The 12,786-nt window shown below is 33.5% G+C and overlaps 1 protein-coding gene across 2 annotated transcripts in view; it reads right to left on the bottom strand.

Annotated features, from left to right (window-relative positions):
• Positions 1–12,786, bottom strand: part of CRYBG3 (crystallin beta-gamma domain containing 3) — a 119,616-nt gene that overhangs the window by 55,397 nt on the left and 51,433 nt on the right. For both annotated transcript variants that reach the window (XM_051984387.1, XM_051984386.1), the window contains exons 4-7: positions 7,619–12,632; positions 6,241–6,288; positions 5,877–5,992; positions 4,668–4,812 (exon numbers count right to left, since the gene is read on the bottom strand). In XM_051984387.1, the coding sequence (XP_051840347.1) occupies positions 4,668–4,812; positions 5,877–5,992; positions 6,241–6,288; positions 7,619–12,632 (5,323 nt within the window). The remainder of the gene's footprint in view (positions 1–4,667; positions 4,813–5,876; positions 5,993–6,240; positions 6,289–7,618; positions 12,633–12,786) is intronic.

Genomic DNA, 12,786 nt, shown 5'->3' with positions numbered 1-12,786 from the left:
CTTTCACACATATACAAGCCACACTGATAGTCACTAGTGTTAAGTTTTCCTTACATCAGATCCCAAGTTTTTGGCTCTTCCTAGTTCTAACCTCTGTAGATTAAGAGAACAAGTCTATTGCTGCTTCCCCCATAGAACCTCTTCAGATAAACATGAAGATAATTATCCAGATTATGCTTATATGGCATCATCTACAATTTTCTTTTTGTATTTGTCCCCTTCTTAAAGTTTACTACAATAATTCAGATGCAGTTGCATTAACAAAGAATGCAAGTTCTGTCCTCTAAGAGTTTTCAGTTCCTTTGTTTGGAATGTGGAATGGCAAGTGGAGTACTGGATTTGGGACTGGGAAGACATGGATTCAAATCCTGCCTCAGACATACACACTAGCTATGTGACTCCAGCTAAGTCAATTAGTTTCCTTATATGTAAAATGAAGAAGTGGACATCAGTGCCTTTAAAGTCCCTTTCAATTCTAAATTTATGCTCCTTTGGCACCATATTACTAAACATCAAGGATAGAACTAGCTTTTTTGGTTGCCATGTCAATCTGATAAATACTGAATTTATAGCTCATTAAAATCTCTAGATCTTTTTTAAACTGTTATCTTCCCATGTTTCCTCTTCACTTGTAGTTTTTTCTCTTAACACAAATGGAGAATTTTACAGGATGGCTAGATGACACCCTGGACAGAGTGCTTATCCTGGAGTCAGAAAGCTTCATCTTCCTGAGTTCAAATTGGACCTCAGACACTCATTAATTGTATGACCCTGGGCAAGTCACTTAACTTGTGTTAACCTATGTGCCTCAGATTACTCAGAGTACAGTGAAATGAACTGTGGAAGGAAATGGCAAATCAATACAGTATCTTTGCCAAGAAAACCCCAAATGGGGACATGAAGAGGCCTGAAACAACTAAGTAACAACAAAGTACTTTTATATTATCTCTAATACATTTCACCTTACTTAGTCCATTGTTCTTAGCTAATAACCTTTGGAGTCAAGTGATACTTTAGAAATTACACCCAATCATGTCATACACAATTCAGGCTATTAATAAAATTATGCACTGGACCTATCTTGAAATAACTGTCTACAGTTACAAATTTTTTTAAATTAAAGCAATTGGGGTCAAGTGACTTCCCTAGGGTCACACAGCTAGAAAGTATTAAGTGCTTAGGGCCGTATTTGAACTCAGGTCCTTCTGACTTCAGAGCTGGTGCCCTATCCACTGAGCTACCTAGCTGTACCCAGTTATCAATTTTTAAAAACAAAGCCAGAATTAAAGACACTGCTAGCCAGTGCTAGAATAATGTATTTTGTCAATCTTCTATACTTCTACTGCTCATGTAGATTCAAATCTACTTCTCTAGCCCTAATCTCTCTGCTGACCTATAATGTGACATCTCCAAGTTCCTACTAGAAATTTCAAAGTGGATATAAATTCAACATGTCCAAAATTGATCTCATTATCTTTACCCTCTTCTTAATGTCACTATTACTACCTAAGGTACCACCATCCTCTCATCCTCCTCAAAAAGTCATCCTTGACACTTCACTTTCTTGTCTCACATATGCAATCAGCTGTCAAATCTTGTCCTTTCCATCCCTGTAACATCTCTTGTATACTCCCTCCCCCACCCTTCTCTTCTCTGGTGATGATCTAGCCCCCAGCACCTTGGGCTCTAACAAAGGCCTGCTGTTGTCCTAGCTTGTCAATTGCTTCCTTATATTTCTTTTTTTTTTTTTTTCTTTGTTTGCAGTTACATTTCTTTTTTTTTTTTTTAATTTTTATTTAATAATTACTTTATATTGACAGAATCCATGCCAGGGTAATTTTTTTACAACATTATCCCTTGCACTCATTTCTGTTCCAATTTTTCCCCTCCCTCCCTCCACCCCCTCCCCTAGATGGCAAGCAGTCCTATATATGTTGGATATGTTGCAGTATATCCTAGATACAATATATGTTTGCAGGACTGAACAGTTCTCTTGTTGCACAGGGAGAATTGGATTCAGAAGGTATAAATAACCCGGGAAGAAAAACAAAAATGTAGATAGTTCACATTCGTTTCCCAGTGTTCTTTCTTTGGGTGTAGCTGCTTCTGTCCGTCATTTATCAATTGAAACTCAGTTAGGTCTCTTTGTCAAAGAAATCCACTTCCATCAAAATATGTCCTCATACAATATCGTTGTTGAAGTGTATAATGATCTCCTAGTTCTGCTCATTTCACTTAGCATCAGTTCATGTAAGTCTCGCCAGTCCTCTCTGTATTCATCCTGCTGGTCATTTCTTACAGAACAATAATATTCCATAACATTCATATACCACAATTTACCCAGCCATTCTCCAATTGATGGGCATCCATTCATTTTCTAGTTTCTAGCCACTACAAATAGGGCTGCTACAAACATTTTGGCACATACAGGTCCCTTTCCCTTCTTTAGTATTTCTTTGGGATATAAGCCCAATAGAAACACTGCTGGGTCAAAGGGTATGCACAATTTGATAACGTTTTGGGCATAATTCCAGATTGCTCTCCAGAATGGTTGGATTCGTTCACAACTCCACCAAAAATGCATCAGTGTCCCAGTTTTCCCGCATCCCCTCCAACATTCATTATTATTTTTTCCTGTCATCTTAGCCAATCTGACAGGTGTGTAGTGGTATCTCAGAGTTGTCTTAATTTGCATTTCTCTGATCAATAATGATTTGGAACACTCTTTCATATGAGTGGTAATAGTTTCAATTTCATCCTCTGAAAATTGTCTGTTCATATCCTTTGAGCTTCCTTATATTTCTTGCAGTGACAATCCATCTCCTGATTCCAAGCATGTCTCTCATGTCTGGAATTTTTTTCCTTATCTGTCTCCTATCTTCTTCTAAATATCACCTAAAACCTTACTTCTAGAAGATTTTCCACCAACTCTTCTGCCTTTCCTTTGATTATCTCTACTTTATTCTTTATATAGCTTACTTGTATACAGTTATGCCATTAGCCTGTGAACTCTTTGGCTAGAGAGAGTTATCTTCTGTGTTTTTTTGTAATGCTCAGCAAAAAATAATGCTTGCACAACATGAATTTTTACCTAATGCCTTTAGGAAACAAAAATTAAATCTAAAAATGAATGTCCAGTTTTGAAGGTTCTAGAGTATTAAGACGAAAAGAGTATGACTAGAAGAAAAACACAACAATTGAAATGGTAATTGAAATGAAGATAACAGATAGGAAAAAAAAGGGGGGGGGGACCATGAAAACTGAAAAATTTGAGTAAGAACAGCTATCATGGGAAATGCCAGTTAAGAAATACTGAACTGGGGGCAGCTAGGTGACATAGTAGACAGAATACCAGCCCTGAAATCAGGAGGATCTGAGTTCAAAGTCTTAGATGCTTAACATTTCCTAGGTGTGTGATCCTGGGTAAGTCACTTAATCCCAATTGCCTCAGAGTAAAAACAAAACGGAATATTGAACTGTTCCTTACTGTAATTGCTTCAAAGGATATACATATACTTCAAAAGTAATATGACATAGTTGAGAGGTTTTGAAACAGTCTCCTATCTTTTCCCTAAATAACTGATCAAATGATAACTATATTTGGACCATACAACAATAATGAGATAGGACAAAAAACTGTATGATAAATTTGAAGGTATGTATGTATGTATGGGTGTATGTATATAATATATATGGAATAAATTTCTTTTCAGCCTTTACATTTTGTTTTTCTCTTTGATCCTATTTGATTATTTGCATTTCAGATATATGTTTTTTTCCTTCTAATCATAATCTTTTCTTGTTAATACTCTAGAATCTTCAAAACTGCATTTTCCCTTTGCAGGTTAGATTTATATACATATACATCCATAAATATAAAAAAAAATAAAGTCTAATCTGTGTAAGAACTTTCAGCAGAATGGCTTTACTGCTATTCTTTTTCTATAATCAAACCTCATAAAGCATAAGCAGAAAAACTATAGTCTATGAAAAGAAACTTTATAATATTCAGAATCCCAAAGAAAGAAAGTGCAGAATTTTCAGAATTTAGAAATTAACCATGGTCCAAATAAAATTTCACTCCTTAATCACAGTACTTTTTTCAAAAATCCAACTAACTGAAAGCAAAGATGATATTACAGGATAGCAAAGGTATAATTATAGTTTTCTAATTGCACAGGAAATTTGAAGTGACATTGCAAAAATACCTGATTATATTATTTACCCCCAAAACAAAACAAAAATTCCACAAATTCAGTTGTGACTTTAAGCTTAGAAAATTCTTGCTATGAAAAGACAGATTAAAGAAAAGCTTAGTTTTATCTCAATGTCCCTAAATATAATTTTTCTTTCACATAAAAGACAAAAAAAAAAAAAACATAAAACTTCACAAATATTTCCACTATTGAAATAGGATGAAACTCATTCACTGGTTGCCAAACAGATGACAAATCATCCTTATTCTTTTTCTCTAAATTTATAATTCTACATTTTAAAATGCAACATCGAGTCACATCTTCCAGCACAAAAGCTTAATAGAAAAAAAATTAAGCTAGTAATTAAATTAGTACCATTAGCATCAAATATTAACATTAAAAAAATAAGTAGACTATGAATACACTCCTTCCACATAAAAATATCAAAGATTAAAAAAGCATTTTTGATACCTTTAATACTCTCTTGATAGAACCAATCACAAAGTTTCTTTGATGCTTTTTACTCCGAAAAATCCAGTCACGATTGAGCACTTTCTCTCCTTCTTCTAAAACACATTTTTGACCTTGGAAATGTGGTTTCTCATATATAATCCAGCTAAAATAACAGCAACAACAACAATAACAAAAATCAAGGTACAAGTAATTTGTTTTCAAGATATCATTAGACAGACACATGAGGATATTATTGTAAGTCACAACATTTCTTATTTCTTTATATGTTTATAAGGTTTATTTTTTTCCATGACAAGTACAAAATTCTGCTTCTAAACACAAAACCAGAGCCCAGATTTAATAGCTAATGTGCATCATACAAGATAAAGCCAGTAATATATTGTAATATTTATTTCAATGACAAGACAGACTCATTATTAGATTGTAACATTATCAATTCTAATAGGACAAACTGAAGATTTTCTAGGCTTTTACTAATTTTAGCAAATCCATGTGAAAATATTTATTCCACAATAAATGACCAAAAAAGGGGGGGGAGTAATGAGCTTTTTCTATTTCAGAGTTTATTCAGCAAGGGTCATTTGTGATTACACAAACTATAGCTGGCCTTCACATTCATGAACACTTTACTACTTTTGTAAGCATTTTCAAGTTTGTGTTGAAGTGGCTAAGGCAATGAATTAGAATTTCTTTTGATTCATGAAATACCATGAAAACATAACCTCAAGTATTGAATATGATACTCTACTGACTGACATATTGGATTGGCATATGAATGTGACTTAAGAATCAAGATGATCTGGCTTTAAATATTGACTAGTTGTGTGAGCATGGATAGATCACTTAATTTCTTTAAATAACAAGTTCTTAATCTGTAAAATGGAAGCAATAATAGAACCATTTCACACAAGTTGTTCTGATGATCAAATATGAAAATGCACATAAAGGGATGAGTAAACTTATATCTAAGTTTTTAACTATGGATGGCAACATGGTTTTATTAAGGTAGCTGAAGTGGCTTTTCTGCCAAAAATAAAGGAAAAAAATATTCACCACATCATAAAAACCTTATTAAAATGTTTTCTTTTATCAAATGAAGTATAGGAAAGGGGATAATACCTCTATAGATTTAAGACAGAAATGCAAGGAAGAATGTACACAACTTCAGAAAACAGACTTTAAAAAATTCAGATGAGGATTGCTTACCATCCTCTTACAACTTTGATGAGTGCTCCATTTGGAAAGGTCCAGGATGTAGCATCAAGAATGTTATTATAAACCTCTTGTTTATATTTGCTTCCATGAAGGTCATAGATAACCATCTGAAAATATGCAGTGACTAATTTAAAGAATGCATTTGAACTTCAGAAAAAAAATGTGTTAAAAATTGTTTCTAAAGACACAAAAACAATTAACTGGTGTAGATGCAAAGGGTATGTTAAAATAAAAACTTTTTATTCTAAGTCACTAAAAATAAGACTTAAAATTTTCTTTATCCTCTCTCTCCTCAAAGAATGCCTCTCCTTCCTCTCTACCTTCATGTGGATCTACAGAAAATGACTATCTTTACCTTCCCAGGTCTGGGGTTACTTCTCAGGCATTGTTTATCAATGGGATTCTGAAATTATAAAAATAGAAGAAATCAGTATCCAAGGAGGAGTTAATTGGATAACATAAATTTCAAGTTCTGAATTTGAAAAACTGTTTTACATTACAGTTACTGGCTGATATTTAAAGCATTATCATTTATAACATTTGACCAATAAAGAAAAATAGAAAGGTTGTGGCAATCCTAATAAAAGTTGCATCATCTCAAATACTAGTTTAAAAAAAAATTACACACTTTATTCAAAGAAATGAGTATATTTAAATGAAGGAGAAAAGTAACTGCATTCATATAATATTTTTCTAACTGAAAAGTGGGAGTTCCAAACCCATTTTTAGCTATATTCCTCAACTATCCTAAGTTTCTTTCTATACTACTTTGTCTAACACAAATTTTCCGCATTAATAAATCAATGTAAAAAAGTAGATTTATAGTAAAAATTAAAGATTTCTTCTCAGTTACTTGTTTCTCATCTGAATTGTCAGAATACACTGTGTTTTATGCATTATTTGCATACATATGGAGTAATGTATTTTACTGTGTACTTTGTTTAAACTGTAGAAAAGAAGAGAACGGTAGAAGAAAAAAACTACTGGGGGAAAAAGACTAATAGGAAACTAATTCATGTTTTTGCTTTTTATTCTTAATTTGAATACGTATTTTTATAGGAGAAAAAAATAGAATAAAAATACTAATTCTTTTGTGACTCGGGAGACATTGGGAGTTTTGCAAATATTTTAAAATACCACTGAATACATATGTTTTCAAGACACAAACATAGACAAGTACAGATATATGCAACAGAATGTAGCAACTTTCCAGATAATGTATCTTGAAAACTAATTTGAAAACTGTAAATAACTACTCCTTGGTATTTCAATATTAATTAACTGGGAGATTCTTTTTATTTAATGTAATAATAATACAACCAAAATTCCACTAAGATAAATAAATATACACTTTAATAAAGGGATCACTATGTCTAAGGCTATTTTTAAAAATGCAGACCTGTATCACAATTGAAAAATACAAGTGGGGAAATTCTCTTCCAATGTAGAACACAAGTTATAATTTTAGAAAGTCCTTAAGGCTCAAAGAAATTAGGTGATTTGTACAACTACATAGTTCTTATGGATCAGAAGAAGAAATTGGTCACATATTTTCAACAGCCAGGGCTGGTCTATTTACTATGCTGCATCTCCTAAAACTACTTAAAAATAACAAAAACTCCACTCAACACAATAAGAATGTTTATCAAATATCTGAATATGTTCCTTAGATTGTACTACTACAAAATATGGTTAATATCTTAAAAATTAAATATTCAAGTAAAATAACTTACCTCTGGACCAGTGTTTAATTTGGGGACTTGTTCCTGAAGATTACCTCCAAACTTGAGTCCTTTCTCAGGTGACACGGTTTTAGTAGTTTGTAAATATTGGCTATAGACACTCTTGAAAGATGAATGTAATTTAGAACTGAGGTCAGACTTTTGAAGAAAAGGACCTGGTGCATGGTGAATTAAGGACCTATCTTGCCACAGGACAGTTTGTTGATTAGAGGTGGTGGGTTCATTTGAAAGAAAAAGTGGCATTTTGTAAGATCTAGTTCCCTCTTGCTCCTCTCCTTGATAAATTATAGTTGAACAATCTGGAATTTGAAAAGTAACATGTTCTCTCTTTCCAGCTGTCAAAATAATCTCTTTATGTTGTGATTCCTCCTCATCCTCATCCACTACTACTTCTTCCTCTGTCTCAAGTTTTTCCCCATCATCAAAATTCATCCTTAAACGCTCTGACACTGATTGGAGAAGGGACAATACAGAAGAGGGTTGACTAGCACCATCTCTTGATTTTGCACTAGATCCACGATGTCCTGGGGATACTTCACTTGACAAGATATCTTCCTGTGAGCTATCATCTTCATAAATAGGAGATAAGGCTAAAGGATAGACTTTGTATCTTTTTGCCTCTACTGATAAGAACATTTCAGAATTGTCACTATCAAATATTTCACTGGATTTACTCTCCTTTTCAAAATGATGAACAAGGTCAGTTCTACTTTCAGACCTTTCACATACCAGAACATGTGGCAGATCGCTGGTAGACTTGCCAGGAAATCCCAGGGAATGGGCTCCCTCTTCTTCTGTAGATAAATATTGACACTCATCTTGAAGGGGTTCTTCATACAAAATGGTAAAAGTAGAGTTACTTTGCTCATCTTGTGGTATAAAAGCTAAATGTGATTGTTCATTTACAATGTCATAATCTAGACCTTTTTCATTCCTACACACTGCAGTCATATACAGATGTTTTTCTGTCCTTAGTTTGGAATCTTCAGGTAAAAAATCTGGTGTCAAAAAGCCAATGTTTCCTTTACAATCTTCACTCAATCTAGGCAAGTCATATCCCTCAAACTGAAATTTAGCTTTGTTGGCACATAGCACTATATTTTCCTTTGTTTCTATAGGTCTCATTTCAGTTTGTCCAAAATTCCTTTTAATATCTATTTGGTATGCTTTTTCTACTTCAAACATTGAAGATATTACTTTATTTTCCTCACCATTTCCTTCAGTTGTATTTTGGTTCATTTCTGCTATGTCTAAAATAGTGGGTTTTGCTAAGTCAGTTTGTGAAATTTTCAATTGAATATCATCTCTGTGTGTTTTCTCCATTTTTAACTTAGAGGATATCACTGTAGTTTTTCTAACATCCTCTTCAATATCCTTTTCAAATGCCTTTTCAATTTCTAACATGACAGGTGCCATTTCATCAGTGTTCCTTTTAAATGTTTTTCCCATTTTGAAATTATCAGGGATACTTTCTAATTTTGTAAAATTTAATTTGCTTCTTCCATATGATTTCCCCAATTCTAAAACTGAGGGCATCAGCTCATTTTCTCCTGCATTTAATTCAACATCCATTTTGAATGTTTTTTCCATTTCTAACACTGAGGGCATCAGTTCATTTTTTCCTGCATTTAATTCTGTATTTTTCTTGTTTACTTTTCCCATTTCTAGCATGGGTGGTGCCACCTCAATTTTGCCCATACCAAATTCAGCATCTTTTCTGCATACTTTTCCCATCTCTAACATAGCAATAGACAGTGATTTATTACTGTGTCCTGGTAGGCATTTTTCATTAATACATACAAGACTATCAGAAAAACTACTTTTGGATGTGCTGGGTAAATGGGTATATACTTCATCATTCATGAAAGGGGGCCATTTGAAATTTAAGACAAGTGTTTCAGTATCTTTCTTCTGAGTTTTGTGGCAACCCACATTATCTATTTGAATTAGTGCCTTTTGCACTTTACTTTTGTCTTTGTTAAAGGTTAATGGCATACTTTTATCATCTAAATCTTTATGGGATATATTCTCTGATAGTAAAACATCTGATTTTGGCAACTCCACACTATTCGACTGTTCCAATCCATTTCCAGAATATAAAGGTTTTTGGTAAGGCACCAGTTCTCTTCCTTTAGTTGAATGTGTGTCATTATTTAAATTACTTTTTGCCAAAAGATTTTTTGATTCTTTATTTTCACTAACTTTAGTTACGCTTTGAGATTCTGACTGCTCTGAAGCCAAGAATCCTTTAGCTATATAATGTGGTTTAACAATATCATTGTTCAGAATCTTTGTGGCATTGGCCTTTTCAGTGTTTCTGGCATGGTTCCTGGGCTTGGTTTTTCTGTAATGACTATCTACCAGTTTTTGCTGGGCACCATGAATAACCTCACTGACCAATTCTCTTGCTTTGATTATTAATAAATTAGACATATCCATTTTATCAGTATCAATAAGGAGATTTCTCTCACCACTGATAGTTAAAATACAGGCTTTTTCTTCTCTTTTGTCTTCTGACACATCTTTAACACTGCACTCATCCAAATGGTCTGGGGGCTGAATCAATGTCTTCTCTTTTTCTTCTGATGTTTTTTTACCAATGGTCTCTTCTTTCAAGGTAACTGCATTACATCCCTGGTAGTTAACCCCTATTTGTGTGGACTTTAGCTCTTGCCTAGCAGACTCCAAAATTAAATCAACCAACTTCTCAGCTGCTTTAACTAAATCACTGTTGGAGTCCAGTGGTCTATCATGTGCTCTTCTCCTTGTTCCTGTGTCCTCAGCTGATGCTTCAGAACACTGTAGGCTAAAGCTGTTAACTGACACTGTAGCACTAGCAACTGTTTGAACATCAGCTTCCATAGCACTTTTCAGCACAGCAGCCGTGATATAATTAGGACCACCCTTTTCAGTATGAATGTTAGGTATATCTCTGTCATGTCTATGACACAAGGTCATTTCTGCCACTATGCGGTTAGCTTTTTCAAATTCCCAATGGCTGCTATTGGAGGACATAACTAAGCAAGTATCTTCACATGAGAATTCTGTAGTAATTTTCAAAATTTCAAAATTATCTTTGGGTTTAGATGAATTCATAATCATGTTAGCTTCTTCAAGTTTACTGCAGGAAGATGAAACAGTATTAGAACTGTCACCTAATAAATTATTTTTTTCATAATGTCTCTGAAATGAGGCTGTTTCTTCTACTCTCAGTGTAGAGGAAACCTCAAGAAAACTTTCGGCTTTTAATTCAGAAGTGATTTTTGCCATACTAATATCAGAATCCAGAATCTGTAAGGTGCCATAATCTTGGGTTTTAGGTAATATGCTACCATTATCTTGGGATTTAGGTAACATATCAGAGGAACTGAGCCCTATTCCAGATTTATCAGAAATTATTTTAGAGCCATCAATGTCTCTAAGTTCATGAAGACCAAGTGAGATTTTGTTCTCATCATATGTCACTGACCCTATGGCTTTACTGTCATGGCCATGAAGCAAATCCTCTGCCACACCACTCTCAAGAACAATTGGGGCTTCACTTTGGGATGTGTGAGGAATTTGTGTGGTGGCCTTCAAATGTTTATCTGTGAACATACAGTTAGATGGAGAAACCTCAGCTTGGTAAATCTCTTCAGACTCAAAATCAGGAAGCAGCAGATGAATCTCCTTGAATGTTGTGGAATGAACGGTTTTGTCTTGTTCATGCTCTACAGCAGAATTCAAATTCTTTAAAATCGGATCTTCCCACTTTCTGAAGATGCCACTTTCAAAGTCAAAAGTAGGAGTTAAATCAAATGGATCAGTCTTTTTATTTTCAAGGATGGGACATGTTTTTTCATTGTTAACACTTAAAGAGCCAGGTAAGACTTTGGCCAGTGCAAGATTTTCAGATTCAAAAGGACATACTGAAATATGGTTTTTATTAACAATTTCAAATTTCAGTCCAGGTGTTATGCTATTTTGTATACAATCTATCTTTTCTGACTCATTAACAGATTTTATAGGACAGTTATTTTGAATTATTAAAATGTTTTGAGACATTTTATTATCTGATGGACCAGAATCAAAGCTCTTGTTTTTTGTTATAAGGTTATAATCAATGTTTTTCAAGAAAGATCCAACCATTTCATTTTTTGTATGTGATATGTTATTTGAAGATAAGAGGCCTGTAGTTGAAGAAATTTCTTTTTCTTTTGTATTTTCTTTAACTTGCATATTTGTTTCTGAGTCTTGAATAACTGACTTGTTTTCTTCATTCATATGTTCTGTATCTGTTTCAGCTTGATGAAGAACAATGCTGCCAAAATTACAAGACAATGAGCAATTACTCACTGGCAGTTCCAATTCTTCATGTAAAGCTGTTTTACTTGGACTTGACAAATCTTCACATTCATGTTTGACTATTTCTGATTCTCTTTTAGTTAAACCTATATTCATGTCAGAAAGAACTATTCTTGAGGTTTGGAAATGTTCATCTCTTTGCTCTGATGTTTTATCATTCTTCAAAAAGTTATTTTCTAAAGTGGTTTTTGGATTCACTATACTCTGAAAAACAGGATTTCTAGGGTTTTTGGTATCATTTCTGAATAACATTGATCCTACCATGTCATTGTCTATTCTGTACACTGGTACATAATTTAAAGGATGATTATAACAGGACTCAACTATAGAACTAGAGATAGATTCAGGAGATGATGATGGCGATGATGGTTTGCTTAATACAGATTCCTTAAAATGACTGTTATTTAAAATGGCATCTTTTAAAGGGCTTTTGAGCAGATCTGTGTCATTCTTGATTGGTGAATCAGGACAGACAACAGCCTCAGAATCACTTCCAGTTCCAGTCTGAGTACTTGCACTAGAATCCGAAGTTTCATCTGCTCTTTGTACAGAATTCAAATTCTCTAATTTGGTTTGTTTCTTCAAAATTTTCAAAATTTGTTTGGGACCGTGGTAAGTTGAATATGTAATGGAAGATATCTCAGGTTCACATTCTATTTTTCTATAATGAGAAGTTTCAGAATATCAAGGTAATTAATACACTATATTAATATCAAATTGTGATGAAAGTCTCATCTGCAATCATCACTCAAAACTTAACAAAGTGAACATCTCTATAACAACACAACAATAAGCATATATTAAATACCTATTAT

The sequence above is a fragment of the Antechinus flavipes genome, chromosome 3, assembly GCF_016432865.1.
Source record: "Antechinus flavipes isolate AdamAnt ecotype Samford, QLD, Australia chromosome 3, AdamAnt_v2, whole genome shotgun sequence".
Lineage (NCBI taxonomy): Eukaryota > Metazoa > Chordata > Mammalia > Dasyuromorphia > Dasyuridae > Antechinus > Antechinus flavipes.
Note: the sequence above shows the minus strand (reverse complement) of the source record. Positions and strands in the feature narration are given on the sequence as shown.